Here is a 21400-nt window from a genome sequence, read left to right as displayed (position 1 = left end):
AAGGGGAAGGGAGACATGAATACCAGGAGGAGGGGGCCACTGGGAGCCACCTTCCACAAGAGATGACACATGTGATGTGATGAGGAATAAAGGACTTATCTGTGGAAGCACACTGCAAGGGGGAAAATTAAGGCAGAATTGGAATTATAAAAATCGACTTCACGGATAACATCCTGAGAATTTGCTGTAAGTATCACCGCCTCTTCACTTGCCTCAGATGTCTCACACTGTGGCGGTATTTCACCATCCTCTTCAGTCTGACACATCTGTGACCTCGTTAGTCAAAGAAGGACAGAAAGGAGGGTGAGCAAATGAGGGACCTCATGACCCACCAGATAACACTCTGTGACAGTTCACACTTTCATACTGTCATGGGAAACAGTACTGCAACAGCTATCAGGAGTATGGGGAAAACAACAAAAAATTAGCAGCTTGAAAAATTGTTTCACAGATTATTTTTTCCTACAAAGCTGTTTATCAGCTCAACTTGGTGATAGGACTTAATGAAAAAATCACATAATTTCAGTTTTAGAGTTTTAAGACACAGGCCCAGCATTGTTGCTTGTCTTCCCATCTAGAATTAGGGTTGCTGTCCCCTCCTCTTGACTCTAGGTGAGGATTTGTGACTGCCTGGATGGACAGAGAGCCACTCTATGACTTCTGAGGCTAAGTTAAGAGAAACGATGAAGGTTCCACGTGGTCCTTTTAAGACATCTACTCCTGGAACCCAATCAGCAGACTGTGAGGAAGCTCAGACCAGCCTCCACGGAGAGAACCCATTTGGGATGTCAAGACTCTATGAGGAGAGAGGTGTTTGGCCAGTTCCCAACTGCTCTGGTTTCCCATTGTTTCCCCTCTACCTGCCGTCTGTTGGAAACCATTTGGGAGTTCCCGAGTCCAGAACCGCCCTGTTGACTCCTCACTGAAGTCATGACTCTGAAACCATGATGAATAACTTTTTAAATGACTGTTATGGATTTAACCCAGAGTTGTGAGGTGGTTACATGAAAAGAAATAATTGTGACAGCCAATAAATGGTCATATATTGACAATAAAGTCATGAATAAACAAAATGGTAGTATAACACAGTATATTAGTTTGAAACATTTTCAGAACATGTAAGACTGTTAGACCACAGATGTCAACTGCTGCCTCCAGGAATGTCTTTGGTAAAACCCCTACAGTTGGGAAATACTTACAGGTAGGATGGATATGCCTAAAATCAATCTTAGGTTAACAGTAACATAACCTATAAAGAATTATAGAAATTAGAAAGAGAGCATTCTTATTTCTATAAAAATGTATCAGATTAACAATGGTTCAACAGAATATGGTCAGCGACTATCTCCTTCTCTTGTCTTAGCCCAGTTGCAAACCATTCGGTATTAGACCAGCACATCAAATATTACCCCCAACACCTGCCCACAGCATCTACCACAGCACCACTCTTTCATTTAAGAATCAGGCACATCATTGATGCAGTCGATAAATTTTTTCTTGAAATTCTCCTTCTGACTTCACAAAACAAGTGTCCTCTGGCCCTCTTCATCCTCTGGATAGCCTTTCTCTGTTCTCTCCTGTAAACCAACACCCGCTCCCCGAACAGAAACATGTCCCGCTTTCTTCTGTCCATACCAACATTTCCAGTGAAGTGAATCAGGAAGCCCACATCTCTAGCTGCAGCACAATGCCACCCTGAAACATGCACACAGGTGTTCTCAAACCCCCTTTGCTGATTTTCCCAGCCTGCTTTCCCAAGAGTAAATGATACAGGAATTCTAATGCTTCACAAAAAGCAAAGACTTCTGATATAAGAAATGCTTTATATATATAAAGAATGGCAAAGAAATGAGAATATTAGAAATCACCTTCAGGCACTAGCGAGAATGATCCTTCATTCACCAAATCTGGACTTGAGAACTCAAGTATTACTACCAGTAAATACACACAAATTGCTATTCCCTCCCGCTAAATGCTCTGATCCCTGGAGTCTGTGTGTGTCGTGCCTTCACTAATGTCACTCAATGCCCAAGTCATCACTTTCTTTTTTAAAAAATATATTTTATTGATTATTACAGTTGCTCTATTCCCCCCTTCATTCCCCTCCACCCTGTATACCCCCTCCCCTACCATTCTCCCCACTTTAGTTTATGACCACTTGTCTCAAGTTCTTTAGATTCTATATTTCCCATACTATTCTTGCCCTCCCCCCTATTTTCTACCTACCTTCTATGCTACTTATTTTCTGTACCTTCTCCCCCCTTCTCCTTCTCCCACTCCCCTGTTGCTAACCCTCCATGTGATCTTCATTACTATGGTTCTGCTCCTGATCTGGCTGTCCTCTTAGTTTGCTTTTGTTTTAGGTGTGGTTCTTAATAACTGTGAGTTTGCTGTCCTTTCACTGTTCATCTTTTTATCTTCTTTTTCTTACATAAGTCCCTTTAACATTTCATATAATAAGGGCTTGGTGATGATGAACTCCTTGAATTTGATCTTATCTGAGAAGCACTTTATCTGCCCTTCCATTCTAAATGAAAGCTTTGCTGGATAGAGCAATCTTGGATGTAGGTCTTTGGATTTCATGACTTGGAATACTTCTTTCCGGCCCCTTCTATCCTGGAAGGTCTCTTTTGAGAAATCAGCTGACAGTCTGATGGGAACTCCTTTGTAGGTGACTGTCCCCTTAGCTCTTGCTGCTTCTAGGATTCTCTCCTTCATTTTAATCTTGGCTAATGTAATGATGATGTGCCTTGGTGTGTTTCTTCTTGGGTCCAACTTCTTTGGGACTCTCTGAGCTTCCTGGATTTCCTGGAAGTCTATTGCCTTTGCCAGATTGGGGAAGTTCTCCTTTATTATTTGTTCAAATAAGTTTTCCACTCGTGGCTGTTCCTTTTCCCCTTCTGCTACCCCTATAATTCGGATGTTGGAGTGTTTAAAGATGTCCTGGAGGTTCCTAAGCCTCTCCTCATTTTTTTGAATTCTTGTTTCTTCATCCTTTTCTGTTTGCTCATTTTTTCCTCCTTCTCATCCACTCCTTTGATTTGAGTCCCAGTTTCCTTTCCATTACTATTGGTTTCCTGTGTATTTCCCTTCATTTCAATTGGTTTAGCCTTCATATGTTCCTCTAATTTGTGACTAAAATCTACCAGTTCTGTGAGCATCCTGATCACCAGTGTTTTGAACTGTGTATCTGGAATTTTGGCTATTTCTCTGTCACTTAGATTTATTGGCTCTGGGGCTCTGAGTTGTTCTTGAGCCATGTATTGGTAATGTTTGCACCGGTTTGGCTGAAGGGTTCGTTGTTGTCAGACTTTTGTGTAGTTCAATTTTCTGTGGTTTGGCTGCGTTTTTGTTACTAAAACTTTGGTTTTTTTTAAACTTGGTTGTGTGAGAAGGTGCAGTGCTTCCACCTACGCCTCCATCACTTTCTGAGCGAGACCTCCCCCGAACGCCATCTGTGAAGTACGATCTCCCCTGCAGCATGTAGGAGTCACATAACCTGTGCACTTGTTTATCGTCTACCTTCCTGCACAGGAGGACAGGTCCCCTGAGAGCAGGGGCTTTGGTTTGTGCACCGCTGTCTCCTCAGAATATGGAAGAATATTTAGCCCATAATAACCACATAATAAATATTTATTGAAGATATAAATAACTGAATGATAAAGTAAGTGATTTATGAAAATGTTCTCATTTTCCACTTACAGAACTGTAATACTGTAATGTAAATGCAAGAACATGGGGTAAAATATTTTTTCATCATGTGACCTAATTCCAATATCTTCATCACAGCCAGCTAGTCTTCAAATAGAAGTTTCTTTTCAAAAAAGAATGTGATTAGCTAATCTATAGTGGGATATCCCATTGTCCTGGTTTTTCTTTAAGACTCTACTAAAGTTTGCTACTAACACTTCTGTTGGCTTATTAGCACAGAGCTTTCTTTATTAGACTATCTATTTAATGTCTCTGTGTATGAATCCCTCAACTTCTATTTCTCTAACATCTTCATTTGTACCAGATCTCTCTTCGTTTTTCTTCCACCTGGACTTTTTTTCTCCCACAGAACTTTTGACCTGGGAGAACCTTACGGTGTCATTATCCAGGGTTTTTCACCCTTCCTTTCCACAGTGGGATCTGTTTCACAACCAAAGCCTGAGAGAAAGCAGAGCCCGGGCTGGAGGGCCTGGAACAGGGCCTCTGTGAGGCCACACCCACCTTCACCCCAGCACCTCCCAGACACTGAAGAGGACCTCAAGCCTCCTTTTAAAATCAGGGATAGTCTTAGCTTTCCTAACGAAACCCGGATGTGTCTTCTGTGTCAACTTTTCCATTCCTTCAGCAGAAAACCCTTCCCCTCCTCTAGACTAAGAGCACCTAATGAACAAACACATCGTGCCACCCCCTTACAGCACAGGCAGTGAGAGGGACGTGCTGCGGGACAGAAAGGGAAGGCTCGGGCCTTGTAGCTCCCATCCACCAGCGAAACAGACCTGAGTTCATCTACAGCTTCCCTCAAGGGAGTGATGTCTCCCTCCTGTCTCTCCCTTCCCTTGGACTTTTATGTCACTGTGCTGTTCTCTCCTGGTCTAGCTCCCACCCACGCCCCATGCTGACAACCTGTGAGCATCTCTAAGGTTTGGGCAAGGCTCCCTGGCATTTCCCCCTGCAGCTTCTCCTTGCTGGAGAACTGCTATGGTTTGGGCAGATGATCCCTTGGTCTTCATCTTTCTCCTGTTTCTGCATATTTTGTGTACTAGACATGTCCACCTGGGCTTACCTGCAATCACAGAAAGTATAGGAACCTGGTTTGCTACTTCCGGTCCCTCCACTGGCACTCCCTTTCAATGTCACCATTATTTCACTGACCTCACTAATCACTTATGTCCATGAGCTCGAAACTCCGCAGGTATCTTTGATTCCTTTCTCTTCTGTACCCTTTCTAACTAGGATGTAGCAAAACAATGTTGCAACAACAGCCTTCTGTTCTGACTTTCTAGAAGCTATTTAAATGTAGCCCAGATGACAGTATTTTTGCAGGGAGCAGAGCCTATGTCTGCTGGTTTACCATTGTGTGCAGGCACTGTGCCTGGCACAGAACAGATGTGCAATAATCCTGCTGAAAGAGTAATGGAATGGGGTAAAACCATGTGGTGCTTACTGCAGCATAAAAACCGCGAGCAAATTACCTAATAATAGGGCAATGTATTAGTGCAGTTGGGCACATTTATAAGACATTATAGTATAATTAAAATAATATTTTCAAGTATATATTAATGGCTTGGAAATGGTTCTTTATTTAATGTGAAAATAAAGAGAAGATGGATTAAAAAAAAACCATACATGTATTATCAACCCAATTGTGAAAACCTAAAAAAAAAAAATAACAAAGAAGTATAACACTGGTTATCGCTGAGTGGTGATTTTTATTTATTTTCATACTGTTTTTAAATCTTTCTACCTGCTTTATCTTTTATAAACTTAAGAATCTGAAAAAGATTTGCCTCTGTGTAGAAAACTATGTCTACTGCTAAGGCTTGAGAGAAGCATGCATAAATTTAAAAAGGCATTTATTCCCCTACTTTATTCTGCTAAAATAGACTTTAAAAATTATTACTTAATATTCTCAATATCCTTCACCTCAACATGTATTGCTTAGCTCTCTAATTCTGTCAGTCTTTATACAGTTGAGTTTTTCATTACAGCATACTCTGCCCATTTTGCTAAATTCATTTTAACATTATTGTTGTCTTGTTAAGATATTACATCACCTCACTATCACTTCATAGGTAAAACAAGGTAAAAAGTCCCTAACACGTCGAAGTCCAGGCCTGAGCATCCATGCTTGCCTTCTACCCGCACAGAACACACTCCTGCTCCTGCCCGCTGCCCAGAGTCTCCTGTCTCCCTTGTTCCACTCAAACCTTCACTTTAAACCTTTCTTCAATGCTTCTTAAAAATTTACTTAGCAAATTTATCTTTAAACACCCACAGACCTTTACGCATAATCCTGTGACATCATGCGGTTTGGAATTTAAAATGATTAGAGTTGCAAGACATTATAGAAATCATTTAATTCAATTCCTCCCTTTAAAGATGCAGAAACTACAATGCAATTAGAAAAGTGGACTTGTTCAGGGGGAAAAAACCACCTAGGATCAGAACCCAATATTTAATTCTTTGAGTGCAATATTTTTAACTAACATACGATCTATTACTAATACTGGCTCTTCCATGTGCTGATCAACTGCTCAGCCATTTATTTATTTATTCTTAAAGATATGCTCACCTGCCCACCCCTCATTGTTGTTACTCCCCCTGGGCAGACACTAGGCACACATGCCTTCACATCTCCATGGCACCTTGTGCTGCAGAGTGGGTGTTGAAGAAGGATGGTGGAAATGACCTCCAGCAAATCTAATAATAGTAATGATGACACAAATTTGTGATACCAACATTCAATCTTAACAATGTGGATACTCCATTCAATTGGATGGCGATGACCATCTGAGGAGCCAGTGTTGGCTTTCTCGTACATTCTGCATGGCCATCCTAGACAACTGTGAAACCTTGGGCTATGGTGCCAGCCTAGATCCTGGACACAGAGCCAGGGTTGGGAAATTGGACTGGAACAGGGTCTGCAGACTACTTCTCTATGGTCAGGCCACTGCAAAACAGAGGCTGGCTTCAGGAATGATCTGAATCATAGGCTAGTCTGAGTGGTAGCTTTCTAAGTTGCAAGTGGGACTTTTCACACAGTCTCATACACACACGCACTTTAAAATCCTGAATTGGACACACACACACATGGGAGAAAATATTTTAACAACTGAACCGACCAAATAATGTGAACTAGGTTAACAAACAACCAGTGCAAGCCAGAAGATTCAGGAAACAGGGAAAGGTGAGACCCTCGGGGCTAACAGCAAAGATGGAGAGAACAGGACAGGCTCCCCAAACAGAACCCTGCCAGTGCCTCTGTCCCGGCTGCTGTACACAGGGCTCTGAGCCGCACAAGCCCAGAGTGTCTGCCAAAGGCCGCAGGCAGCTGTGCAAGCAGTCCCTGCCATTTGTTCAGCTGCTGTGAAGTGAGAGAGAAGCCTGTCCCCAGGCTCCACCAAGCAGACTTTTTTCCAATTCAGAATAATGTGATTAGAATACAATTCTTTAAATTCTCATTTTCTCACTCTAAGCATGTATTTACCTGGATGAGTTCAACTACTGCTTATTTTTGCAATTAATGGAGGTGAATATAATATATGATGCCACATTAAAAAATGGGTAGAGCTAAAAAAAAAACCAAATCACTCTTTTCACCTAAGAACAGAGTTATTGCTTAGGAAACTAGGACCCATCAACCTGGCGATGCAAAGAATTCTAAATATAATTTGCCAAAATTCTATCTCTTTCCTTCTTTCTTGCATATGAGCATCACAATTTCAAGGAAAATGATTTGATGGTGAAATATCAATTTATAGCAAAGTCAGCTCAATTTCTATGTATCAACAATTCTTATTTTGTAGAAAGGGATTCATCGGACTTGTTAAAAATATGAACTGCTCTTTTCCACCACAGTAGAGGAAAAGCAACAAGAAAAAAAATCAAAAGAAAACTATAAAGGCTTTACTGACTCATCTTTGTTGCTTTTTACATTTGTTATAAAGACTCAGTGTTTGGGAGTTAATTATATTAGTTACCTTGGGTGACAAGCTATTAATTTTGTACTTCAAAGTTATTAACCACCTTTCTATACACAGTTTACAGGGGAATAAACATACTTAATCTTGGTATTAAAATACAAAACAAACCAAATAATACCATGTTTCATGACTTCTCAAAGTTGATTATCTCCTTGGCAAAGCTTTACCAGAGGCCAGTTACATGGCTACTGCTTAAAACACAGTCTCTGATTCTACAAAACATTTAAGGAAGAGCTAACCCACATCCTTTACAGACTACTCCAAAAAATCCAAGAAGATGGAAGACTCCCAAACACTTTTTATGAAGCCAGCATCATCTTAATCCCAAGACCAGATAAAGACACAACAAAGAAAGAAAACTTCAGGCCAATATTGCTGATGAACATAGATGCTAAAATCCTCAGCAAAATATTGGCAAACCACATCCAGCAATACATTGAAAAGATCATACATCATGACCAAGTGGGGTCCATTCCAGGGATGCAAGGATGGTTCGATATTCGAAAATCAGTAAAGGTAATAAATCACATAGACAAAATCAAAGACAAAAATCACATGATCAAATCAATAGATGCAGAAAAAAGTTTGATAAGGTACAACACCAATTTATGATCAAAACACTCAGCAAAGTGGGAATAGATGGAGCATTCCTCAACATAATAAAGGCCATATATGAGACCCCTACAGCCAACATCATACTCAATGGGAAAAAACTAAAAAAATTTCCCACTAAGATCAGGAACAAGACAAGGTTGTTCACTTTCACCACTTCCATTCAACATAGTATTGGAAGTTTTAGCCACAGCAATCAGACAAGAAAAGGAAATAAAAGGCATCCAAATTGGAAAGGAGGAAAAAATGTTACTGTTTGCAGATGACATGATAGTGTACATAGACAATTCTTATAGACTCCACCAAAAAACTGCTCAACTTAATAAATGAATTTGGCAAAACAACCGGACACAAAGTCAATATCCAGAAATCAAGGGCATTTTTGCATACCAGCAATAAAACATCAGAAGCAGAAATCAGAAAAAAAAGTCCCGTTTGATATAGCAAGAAGAAAAATAAAATACCTGAGAATAAATCTAACCAAGGAAGTAAAACACCTGTACTAAAAAAACTACACAACACTGAAGAAAGAAATTAAGGAAAACACAAACAAATGGAAATATATACCGTGTTCATGGATTGAAAGAATCAACATCATCAAAATGTCCATACTACCCAAAGCAACTTATAGATTCAATGCAATCCCTATTAAAATGCCAATGAGATATTTCATAGATATAGAACAACATATTTCAAAATTTTATATGGAACCATAAATGACCCCAAATTGCCTCAGCAGTTTTGAGACAGAAAAACAAATTAGAAGGGATCACAATACCTGATATCAAACTATATTATAAGACCACTTAATCAAAACAGTCTGGTACTGGCATAAGAACAGATACATAGATCAATAGAACAGTACAGAGAGCGCAGGAATAAATCCATGTCTCTATGGTCAATTTATATTTGACAAAGAGGGCAGGAACATAAAATGGAGTAAAAACCGCCTCTTTAACAAATGCTGTTGGGAGATCTGGACAGCTACATGCAAAAAAATGAAACTTGACCACCAACTTACACTATACACCAAAATAAACTCAACATGTATAAAAGACTTAAATGTAAGTCATGATGCCATAAAAGTCCTAGAGGAGAACATAGGCAGGAAGGAAAATCTCAGACAGTCTACGAAGTAACACTTTCACCAGTATGTCCCCTAGAGCAAGGGACATAAAGGAAAAAATAAAGAAATGGGATCTCATCAAAATAAAAAGCTTCTGCATGGCTAAAGAAAACAGTATTAAAATGAAAAGAGAACCAACTGTATGGGAAAACATATTTGCCAATGATACCTCAGACAAGGGTTTAATCTCCAAAATATACAAAGAATTCACACTATTCCATTCTAAGAAGACAAGCAACCCAATTAAAAAATGGGCAAAGGACTTGAGCAGACACTTCTCCAAGGAAAACATACAGAAGATCCAGAGACATATGAAAAGATGCTCAGTATCACTAACTATCAGAAAGATGCAAATTAAAACCATAATGAGATACCACTTTACACTGGTCAGAATGGCCATCATAAACAAAGCAACAAACAAGTGTTGGAGAGGTTGTGGGGAAAAGGGGACCCTAGTTCATTGTTGGTGGGATTGCAGACTGGTACAACCACTGTGGAAAACAGGATGGAATTTCCTCAGAAAACTAAAAATGTATCTGCGTTTTGACCCAGCAATTCTACTGCTAGGATTATATCCGAATAACCCTGAAACACCAATCCAAAAGAACCTATGCCCCCCAATGTTCACAGCAGCACAATTTACAATAGCCAAGTGCTGGAAACAACCTAAATGCCCATCAGTAAATGACTGGATGAAAAAACTATGGTACACTTACACAATGAAATTCTAAGCAGCAGAAAGAAAGGAGCTCCTAGCCTTTGTGACAGCATGGATAGAACTGGAAAGCATTATGCTCAGTGAAATAAGCCAGGCAGTGAAAGACAAATACCACATGACCTCACCTTTAATAGGAACTTAATCAAAATAAACAAGCAAACAAAATATAACCAAAGACACTGAAATTGAGAACAGGCTGACAGTGACCAGAGGGGAGAGGGGAGGGCATTATTAGGGAAAAAGGTGAAGGGTTTGTAGGAACAATTATAAAAGACACATGGACAGTAACAAGGAGGGGAGTGGAAACAGGGGAGGGAGGTGGGGAGGGCTGGGAAGTGGGGAGGGGTAAGGAGAAAAGGCAGAAAACTGTACTTGAACAATAAAATAATAATAATAAAACACAGTCTCTGGCCATTTATATGAAAAGCTTGTGAAAGTGGATTTGATTACACTTTACTAGTCATTCCTCTTCAGACCACACATAAAAGGTCACCAAGGAAAAACATGTTTTCCCAGTGATTCAGTCCTGTTGGGTTAGTAGAATGTCGTTCTCCAGTGATCACACGACTCAGGAGAGAGTCTGCTTGTAGAACACGACATATAGCTCGGGCTTGCAAATTTAAACAATTCAGTAGAGGATATTAAATATGTAAGAGGATAACATGTACTGTCAAAAGTCTATAGATTTCTTTTTTTGATCATGTGGAATTCTTCAGGGTAAACATAACATTTTAATTCTACAGCATCAATTTTAGATGATGCTATTTATCTCCTAATTATCAAAGGACATTTTACTTGTAAAAAGCACTACACATACAGTAACTACAGTGAAAGGCTGAGTTATTACCATCAATCATGATCCTCATCTGCATTTAGGGGCCTCTGTGCTCTAACAAGAGCACACAGGAGTTTGCGATGCCAATATTGCTGTGGGAAATTTAAAATGATTTCTTTCTTTGATTTATTAAAAGCCTAGTCATAAATCAAAGGCCTCAGAATACCCATAAAATTAGGAAACTATTGCCATAAAATGAAGAAATAATAACAAAATCTTCATACAGGAAGTAATTCAATAGGATATGACCTATTGGAAATTACTTATTTTACAAAAAGATATTTAAAACTAAAACTCTGACCAAGCAACATCAATAAGCTAGGATTTCACAAAACTCATTCCTTTGTTCTGTTGCTACAGAACATACTTCATTTCTGGTATAACCAGGCTCCTTTCCTTTTGAATTTACTCTGAAATAATGTGTAAGTGAAGATACTTCTTTCTATATGATTCCCTTTTCAACTTTGCTAATTTCAAATGTAGTAAATTCACAATTTTAGCATAAATGTCAGTAATTTGACAAGGTTGTATAAGTATTGTTCATAGCTATCAGAGAGTGAACAATTAAGTACAATCTAAAGTTTTTAAGACTATTCTCTGAGTAATTAAGTGGTATTATCATGAGCTTTAACTAAATTAAAAAGCTAAATATTTAAAGATGTAGCATAATAATCTGTGATGCAAACATTAACCTTTCCTCCTCTGCTATTATTTTTCAATGATATGATAAATGAATGAGTTTATTATATTTTTAAGAAAATAACTGGAGAAAAGTTATTTAAAATAACTGAATGAAAATAAAAAGTGTAGTAGAAAAAAGCAAATGAAGGTATGTTTATAAAAACAGTACATTTATGCTAAGGGCCATAAAATATGAATAAAGGAATATAATTTATTTCTAGATAGAAAAGCTCAATTTCATGTCATTTCTTCCCAGTATAATTTACAGGCTCAGCACAACCTCAGTGAAATCAGTAAGAAGAGATTTTCTTGGGAACAGGGAAAAGGAACTGTTCCATGAGTTTAGACAAAGAGATGGATGCGTAAGAATAGATTTAATAGATTTATGAAAATTAAATCTTATTAAGTTAAGAACTTTTAATTCTAATAATTCTTAAGCAAAAAGCAAAAGATTTATTCACTTTGAAGAGAAACAAGACTATTAATTGCTAAGTAATAGGATGGCTATACAAAAGGTGCTTCTAGTAGCACCTAAAAGTTGATAACTTTAAACAAATTATGCAAATAATATCTTGTCCAAACAATGAAACACTCTTCTGTCATTAAGAATGATGTTCCTAGATTTATTTTTCAGTGAAAGATATTGAATACACATTGTTAAGTAAAAAAAAGTTACAAAACAGTACACAAGATATGATTCCATTTTCTTAACATGTATAGAAATGGAAGATATATATCACAGCACTAACTATGATCCTCTCTGGATAGTAGAACAAAAGGTAATTTTTCAACTTTCATACTTTTTAATATTGTGGGAATCTTCCATTATAAGATGCATTATTCTTATAATCATAAAACATTTTATTATTCTTGTGAGAATTTGTGAACAAGAAATAATAAGTAGAATTGAAAAGAAGTAGCTACAAGACACGACCTGTACAGAGGTTGGGCAAAAGTAGGTGTTTTGCATACAGTTGTGAGTATGCAAAACACAGTTTATTCTTATATTATTATTTACTAATGATTGTATTATTTTCCATATGAATAACTATAGCCCTACTTTTGCCCCACCCAACACATGCTGTTTAGAAGAGATCCACTTCAGATCGAAAGAAACACACACAAAGTAAAAGGACGAAAAAAGATACTTCATAAAAATGGAAACAGAAAGCACGCTGGAGGAGCAATACTCATATGAGAAAAGTAGGTTTTAAAACAAAGGCTGTAATAAGAGTCAAAGAAGGGTATGACATAATGACAAAGGGATCAATACAAGAAGATGCAATCCTTGCAAACATTTACACACCCAACAGAGGAGCACCCACGTATTTAAAGCAAACACTGATGGACAAAAAGGGACAGAAGAGTAAAGCAGTCACAATAGGGGACTGTAACGCCCCGTGGACAGCAGTGGTAGATCTTCCAGACGGGTAATCAACAGAGAGTCTTTATTATGTGTGCCAGACATCATTCTAAAAGCACTTTACGTATATTAAATTTTATATTCCTTAAAACCTTAAGGGATATATATTCCTTATATTCCTTACAACGAGGAGGTAGGTGTTACTATTGTCCCTCATTTCTGCCATGGGAAAACTAAGGCTCACGGAGCCACGTCCCTTGCCCAAGGTGACAGAGCAGGTGATGAAACCAGGTCGTCTGGCTCTAGGACACACTTCATTTTTACTTTCTGCATATTTAAAAACTTGAAATATTTAAATTGCAGAATATTTTAGACAAGTCACATAAACCAGCACGGAGAGTTCCCGTATACCCCTACCAGTTTCCCCTACTGTAAAAGTCGTACGTGACATGGAACACTCGTCACAGCCGGGAAACTCGCGTTGGCATCCTGATCCTAACTGAACTGTGCGCTCTCCTGGGGTTTCACTGGCTGTTTTCCTACTGTTCTTTTTCTGCTCCAGGACTCCATCCAGGGTACCACATTACAGTGAGTCGTCATGTCTTTGTAGCCCCCTCTGGGCTGTGACAGTTTCTCAGATTGTCCTTGTTTTTGATGGCCTTGACAATTTTAAAGAGTACTACTTGGGTATTGTGTGGACTCTCCCCCAGTTTGGGTTTGTATGATGCATTTTCCATAATCAGACCTTGATTATGGTTTTAGGAGAAAGATCACAGAGGTGACGCGTCACTCTCACTGGTACTGGTACGCTATCTCACGGGTACACTATCTCACGGGTACTGGTGACGACAGCCTTGAAGATCTGGCTGAGACACTGTGTGCCTGGTTTCTTCATGTGAAAGCTACTGTCGTCTCCTCCCCTGACTCTTTTTCGATGCTCTACTTAATGGGGAAAAGGTTACTGATCAAAGCCCGCATTTAAGTTGGTGGAGATGGGAGGGAGTTAAGGTATACCTACTTGGAGAGGAGCCTTCTATATAAATAGTTTGCAATTTTTCTGTCAGAGCTTTCATTTTTACCCATGATTCTGTATTGCCTCTGACCTCCTGTCTTTTTTTACCATTTTGGCATATTATTAATGTGCAGCAGTTTAAAAACATAGTAATTATTAACAAATGTTGTGCTTTTTCAAAGGTCCAAAAATATGTTAGAATTAAATGTGACAATCAGTACATTTGTTTAAAATAATTTTCCACTACCACTGCAGAATGTGCCACCAAGGGAGGGATTAGAAACCAATTTTTCTCAAAAGCGCGCTGTGTAGAACTTACCAGAAATATCCGTTCAAGCTGATCCTGAATGTCTTTCATTCCGGGGAAAGCAGCGACTCCTTGGGTCATCTCGACAAAGATGCAGCCAACTCCCCTAAAGAGAAGAGAGACATGGTTACAGAAACCTGGATGCATTCTGCTCAGGAAACTAAGCATGGAATTACAACCTCTCTTCTTATGGAGAAGAAACAATGAATAAACAACATTCTCATTGACCACAAGGGCTGTAACACACCCATAACCCACTGCACCCAGTGTTTTTGCTGGATGTCTCTACCTTCCAGTGATTCTCCATGTCTTTTTTTTTAATGGCTCTACCTTGAATGAGTTTGTTTCCTGAAAGTATCCTAATAAAATTATGAACATACTGGGGTACTTCTTTAACTGTTACACTCAGATTCAACTTAGAGTGAGCAAATCCTTGTGTCTACCTTATTTTACACCCTCTAGAGGTTAAAGATGAGGGGACTACTTCTCTAGAGCTACCCTGGTTGTTATCACAATTGTATGTAATTAGTGTTTTGAATTAAAGAAGTAATGCATTTACAGAACTCTCCTCTCTATTATACCACATAATTTGTATCCAAATTAAACACCAATGGTACATAAAATCAAAATAAATAAAAGCAAATGTTACTTAATATCAAAGAATAATTCAAGTAGTAAAGAATTAATTCCAAAATCAATGTTTAAGGCAGATATGTTTTAACATTTTTTCATATAAGATTTGAGAGACCACATAGGTATCAGGAATTATTCTGTTAGCATATTAAAATACAATGACATTCTTGTAAATGTTGGGGCTTCAGAGGTCCAGTTAGGTATAAGGTTTCAATCTGGTAATTTTTCGTATTTTTATGCAACAAATTCATTTCTAAGACTATATTTTTCATTGTCTACTTATTTAAGTTTACATGAAATATCTTGGGACTTAAGTAGCCACCCACACCTTTTTTAATATTCAGAACACACCCTCTATTTCTCCACCTTTCGGCCTCAGTATCCCCCATCACAAGCACCAACTCAAGGTGCGAAGACCCTCAGGAGAACGTACCGCAATTCCACCCCCCAGGCCCCCTGCCCTGCTAAGCTGGCCAGTGAAGTAACCATTACATTGTCAGGGGCACTTACGGAAATTCCTTTACCACTGCTGTGCTTAGTCCGTATCATCTCCGTAATACGATACTTAGAACAATTAGAAGACAAATCTAAGGTGTAATTCTACTCAGTTGGAAGGTGATGATGCAGCACACCTATAGCCTCTTATCTGCGTAGCCAGCTAAGGGACCCGAACTCTCATTTCTAATGGAGGTTTCCTATGACATCATTTTTCAAAGATGTATTAGGCTGCACTAATAAAGCTGAGAGGATTGTTCTTACAGGCTTTTTATAAAGAGATAGGAAGCTTGAGAAAATTAAAAAGTAGAAGTATAAAATATACCAACATAGTAACATAGCAGAATACTTTATTACTGGAGCTGCCTTACTGCCAAACAACAAGAAAAGCCCTTCGTTTTCAGATGAAGGAATTATTACCTGCTTTCCTTTTATTTCTCTTCACACTGCATTAGCCCTGTGCTCCCTCTCTCTTGATGGATTAGGTTGAGTGCCCTTAGTAATTTAATTAGAATTCATCCACTTAAGTTCTATACTTATAATATATAAACATTTCATGAAAGGTCCCCTTTAATTTGTTGCTCCTATTGATAATTTGAATAACTATGTAATTATCACCCACTTAGTCTAAATTTTTCAAGAATAAGAACTGGTCACAAAAACCTACAATTAAAGATATAGAATACAATGTGTTTGAATTCTTATTTTAGGGTTAGTTACGTGGAAAGGTAATACATAAAACATCCACCCATGCTTACACATCTTTCAATTCTTTTAAACTCAAAAGTTCCTAATTTAATTTATGCCACAGATGCATAACTTGTTTTTAAAACCACAATTAATAAAATTTAAAGCCAGATTGGTAATTTTTGTGATTATGAGCAGTGATGAATAATTTTTTAGGCCTGAAGTTCATACAGTTTGGAAGTTCTTATTTTGACAAAGAATACAAAATCCGAATAAAAATTGGGTACAAAAGTGAATTTAGAATGAGAAAATAAATCAAAAGAACTCACATATTTTTTTAAATCTAACAAGTGTGACAAATAATATAAAATTTAGAAAAGTAATATAACACTATTATCATTTATTGACATACCTTTCCAATACTTTTCTTTTTAAAATCTTGCCTGCATAATCTTTGTTTATGTTTTAAAAATTCTATAACATGAAATGTAAATAAAACACAGAGATAAAACTTAGTCTTTTCTTTAGCATAATGATGACCCTCTTTTCTGATAGTATAGAGTTTCTTTGTTTTCTTTCAGCTTTGCTCCCCAGTATTGATATAGTCATGGAAACTTTTAGGATTGCTGTCAATTTGGGGAAAACTTCTATGATGTTCCTTACAAGTATGTCTGTGTACTATAAACACAGTAATCCTAAAACATCCTACCCATTTCCCAGCTAAGGTACCAGAGGAACACGAGAGGATATGCTCAGCTCAATGTGGAGAGTGAGAAAGAACTTGTACTCCTGATCACTTAAAGGTCAAGAAAACTGGAACATGGGGTGAGGGAGCCAGGGGTGGGAATGGGGCATTAGGCAGAGGAGACAGAATCCAGTTAGTAAGAAATCTTGAGAGAGCCATATGCTATTGTTCTGGCTCTGTGTGGAAAATGGAAGGAAAAGTTAAAAAGAGAGAAGTCCATATTCTATTCTGAGAAGTGTGTGTTTTATTCGCGGGCTGGAAGGTCTCAATTTTTTTTCTGCATCCCAATGCAGTGGATAAGCTCCCTGGACATACATGTGGAGAACCCAGATTATAGGTACGTAAGCAGATAAAATGGCTTTGAGGACTGATGCAATTACAACCACTAGTTAGAAAGCCACTTTGTTCTTTCCCACTCATGGCAGCAAATGAATGAGACGAAGAGTAGTATGAGCCCTCCCTCAACTGGGGGCAGAGGGACAACATGCAATCGTGCACAGGGGCCCACAAACTGTGGACCGCAGGCCAAACCCACCCCAGTGCCTGTTTTATACAGATTACAAGGTAAGAATGCCTTTCACATTTTCAAATGTTTCAGAAATAAAAATGAGGACCAGTTGGCGATAGATGCACATTACAGGAAATTCACGCTTCAGTGTTCATAAACAAGGCGGTCCTGGAACACAGCCACGGTCATTCATTCGCGTTGCCTGGGCTGCCTTCTCACCATCCCAGCAGAGTTGAAGAGCTGTGACAGAGACTGCACACCCCGAAAACCTGAAACATTTACTATCTGGTCGTTTACAAAGGTTGCCCAACCCTTTTCCACGTTATGCTCTACCTGCATAAATCTTACTTAGAAATAGAAGAAAAGCCACCGTATCAGTTATGTAAAAAAAAGTTACATATTATGATTATTTGTGAATAAAGAATAGAAATGGGCTCTCAAGTACAAGCTGGTTTTTCACTATTTTCCCCAGCAGTTTTCCTGTGATAGCTATTCTTCAAAAGTGTCCATGCATTTTGTCAAAAATTGGTAGCTTCCTTACAACTTGATTTAAGGTGAATATTTTGAGTTTTGAAGTATTTTTAACTTAGAAATAAAGTGGGAGAAAATGTATATGGTGATTTTTAATAATAGGGCTTCTACAATCAGCACTATAAGAATTTCTTCCCAAAATAGAGGATTTGGTGAGATTATTTGAATAATGCCTTGTATGGAAGGGGAATAGTTTACTTCATGAACTTTTAAATTTGCGTTTAGAAGACTGAGCAGCAAACTATTACTGAAAATACTACCTACTATTTTCATATAGGACAATAGGAAATGTCACTTGGTAAATGCAAGAGTGCTGTGTTCTGAAATGGTTCCAAGTTCTTTTCTATCTACATCCAGTATCAGTGTGTCTGTGTTGATGAAAAAAGAAATCAGATTTTTAAAATGACCTCTGAGCTTTTTTTCTTTCTTAAAACAAGAGTGGAGACTGGAGAGAATGAAGGCCCCACATGCTCTTCAATTGCATATAAAAGCCTTTTGCTGTGAGATGTCCTTTCCGGCAGTGCTGCTGCCCCTCGGCCCGACCCTGAAACATGCAGCAGTCTCTCAACGTCAGGACCTCTGCTGTAGTTGTTTGCTCTGCCCACAACACCCCCCACCCCTACTCTGCATGGACAACTGCTTCTGGTTATTCAGGGGGCAGCACACATGGCTCCTTTTTGAAATGTCTTTCTCAATGACCACAGGTAAGGCAGGTTCCTCCTTGCTGCCCAGACCCTAAGTCTCACCCTCCTCTCCCTAGTTTGTTTCCTTCACAACACTCCAAGGGTGTTAGCTGGTCTTTGCTTTTTGGGAGCATGTCTCCTCTAGATGGGAGACCTGAAAGACAAGAGATAAGTCTGTGGTCATCATCCTGTCCCCAAGGCACAGAGGTGTCAGGCACACACAGTAAGGGCTTGAAAATATTGGTTGAATGAATGAATCAACTACTGCTCTCCCTTTCTCAACTACCAAGTGACAGCTGAGCTTCGGGAAGTGAGGTGGGGGTTAGTTAGTCACTTTACAGTGGAAAAAACTGGCAAACAGTACCCTGACCATACGAACAAGGTTAGCGCCATCAGTGATAAGTCATGTGGAAAGCAGGTACCCTTGATAGAGTGTGATGATAAAATCAGTTAAACTCTGTAGTCTTCTTCCTATAAACATCAGACAACTCCAAGCTGAAGAATATTCTACAAAATGCCTGACTAATAATACCCTGAAAACTGTCAAGGACATGAAAAACAAGGACAGTCTGAGACACTACCATAATATGGACATAGGACAGCTACATATAATGTGATATCTTGAATGGGATCTAAAGACAGAAAAAGAAAATTAGGGAAACACCAGTAAAACCAAAATGAAGTTGTTGATAGTAATGTATCATTTTGGTTTCCTTAGTTGTAACAAATGTACAATAGGAGAAACCAGGTAAGGAGTATATAGAAACTCTATTGTCTTTGCAAGTTTTCTATAAATCTAAAATTATTCTACAATCAAAAGACAACTCACAGAATGGGAGACCATATTTGCTGATACATCTGATAAGGGCTTAATATCCAAATTTTATAAAGTACTTACAAAATTTAACTCCCCAAAACCAAACAACCCAATTAAAAAATGGGCAAAAAAACTGAACAGACACTTCTTCAAAGAGGATACACAGATAGCCAACAGTCATATAAAAAGATGTTCAATGTCACTGATCATCAGAGAGATGCAAATTAAAACCACAATGAGATACCATCTCACATCTGTCAAAATGGCCAACATCAATTAATCAACAAGCAAGTGCTGACAAGCCTTTGGAAAAAGAGGAACTCTTTCGCACTGCTGGTGAGAATGCAGACGGGTGTATCCACCGTGGAAAGCAGCATGGAGATACCTCAAAAAATTAAAAATAGAACTGCCTTTTGACACAGCGATCCTACTTCTTGGAATACATCTGAAAAAATCCAAAACACTAGTTCAAAAGGACACTAATAAGCACACCTATGTTCATTGCAGTGTTATTTACAATCACCAAGATGTGGAATTAGCCCGTGTCCATCAACAGATGAGTGCATGAAACAACTATTGGACATTCACACAATGGAATACCACTCAGCTGTAAAAAAGGAGAAAATTTTATCCTTTGTAACCGTGTAGACGGACTTGGAGAACATTATGCTAAGCAAAATAAGCCAGTCAGAAAGACAAATACCATATGATTTCCCTCATATGTGGAATCTAATGAACAAACTGCATTAACAAGCAAAACAGAGACTGACTCACAGATTGCGGGAAAATGACAGCTAGTGTGTGTGTAGGGGGGTGTTAGCAGATAGAGAGATTGAGCAAAAAGGAAAAAGGACCCATGGACATGGACAACAGTGTGGTGATTGCTAGAGGTGGAGGGTTTAAGGGAACTAAATGGTGATAAAAAAAAAACAAAAAACCAGCCCTGGCTGGCATAGCTCAGTGGGTTGAGTGCAGGCCTGTGAACCAAAGGATCGCAGTTTGATTCCCAGTAAGGGCACATGCCTGGGTTGCAGGCCAGTTCCCAGCAGGGGACACCTGAGAGGCAACCATACATTGATATTTCTCCCCCTCTCTCCTTTCCTTCCCCTCTAAAGATACATAAATAAAATCTTAAAAAAAACACAATAAAGATTAAATTAATAAAAAGAAAAATGACATGTTTAAAATATTTTCAACAAAAATCTTCCCGTAAAAACAATGTTTCAGCAATTTTTGTTGGACTTCCACCAAGATGGAGGCATAGGTGGAGACATCGTGCTTTCTCACACAACCAAGTTTAGAGACAACAAAATATTAGCAACAGAAAACACAGCCAGAACACAGAAAATTGATCTTTTTGGAAGTCTGATAACAACGAATTTTCAGCCTGACCGGTAAGAGGGGTGAAATCAGCAGCTGGCAGAGTGGGGTTGCACAGGAAAATTCTGTCAGGCGTGTGGGTCCCGGGCGTGGGGTTGCAAAGGGCCGACCCAGTGAGCGACCCAGTGAGCGACCAGCGGATCTGGTGAGGGTGAAGGGTGGCGGGTTGACTGTGCTGGCGCATTCCTGGGCAAATAGACCGGCGAGGGAGTGGGCAGTGAGAGGGGACTGAGCGGGTCCCAGCAACAGGAGGCAGCAGAGACGGCCGCCATTTCCCCGCTCTGACCCCGCCCCCACATACAGCTTCACAACCCAGTGACCTCAGCAGCCCTGCCCTGGTGAACACCTAAGGCTTCGTCCCTCACCCAGCCGCGGGAAGTAGGAGAGGGGGACACCATTTCCCCACTCTGAACCCGCCCCCACATACAGCATCACAACCCAGCGACCCCACCCTGGAGGCCCCGCCCCGCACCTAAGGCTCCCCTCCTCAGACTTAATGGGTGCAAACAGACCAAAAATGGCTCAAGAAGATCTCAAAGCCCCAGAGCCCATAAATCTAAGTGACTAAGAAAT

The 21400-nt window shown here is 39.1% G+C and overlaps 1 protein-coding gene across 4 annotated transcripts in view; it reads right to left on the bottom strand.

Moving 5' to 3' along the window:
- CDK14 (cyclin dependent kinase 14) overlaps positions 1–21400 on the bottom strand; it is a 562452-nt gene that overhangs the window by 195880 nt on the left and 345172 nt on the right. For all 4 annotated transcript variants that reach the window (XM_053655083.1, XM_053655082.1, XM_053655085.1 and 1 more), the window contains one exon: positions 14361–14454. In XM_053655083.1, the coding sequence (XP_053511058.1) occupies positions 14361–14454 (94 nt within the window). The remainder of the gene's footprint in view (positions 1–14360; positions 14455–21400) is intronic.

Source organism: Artibeus jamaicensis, unplaced genomic scaffold (assembly GCF_021234435.1).
Source record: "Artibeus jamaicensis isolate MK-2021 breed Jamaican fruit bat unplaced genomic scaffold, CSHL_Jam_final contig_923, whole genome shotgun sequence".
In the NCBI taxonomy this organism is placed as follows: Eukaryota; Metazoa; Chordata; class Mammalia; order Chiroptera; family Phyllostomidae; genus Artibeus; species Artibeus jamaicensis.
This window is presented reverse-complemented; position numbering and strand designations above follow the sequence as displayed.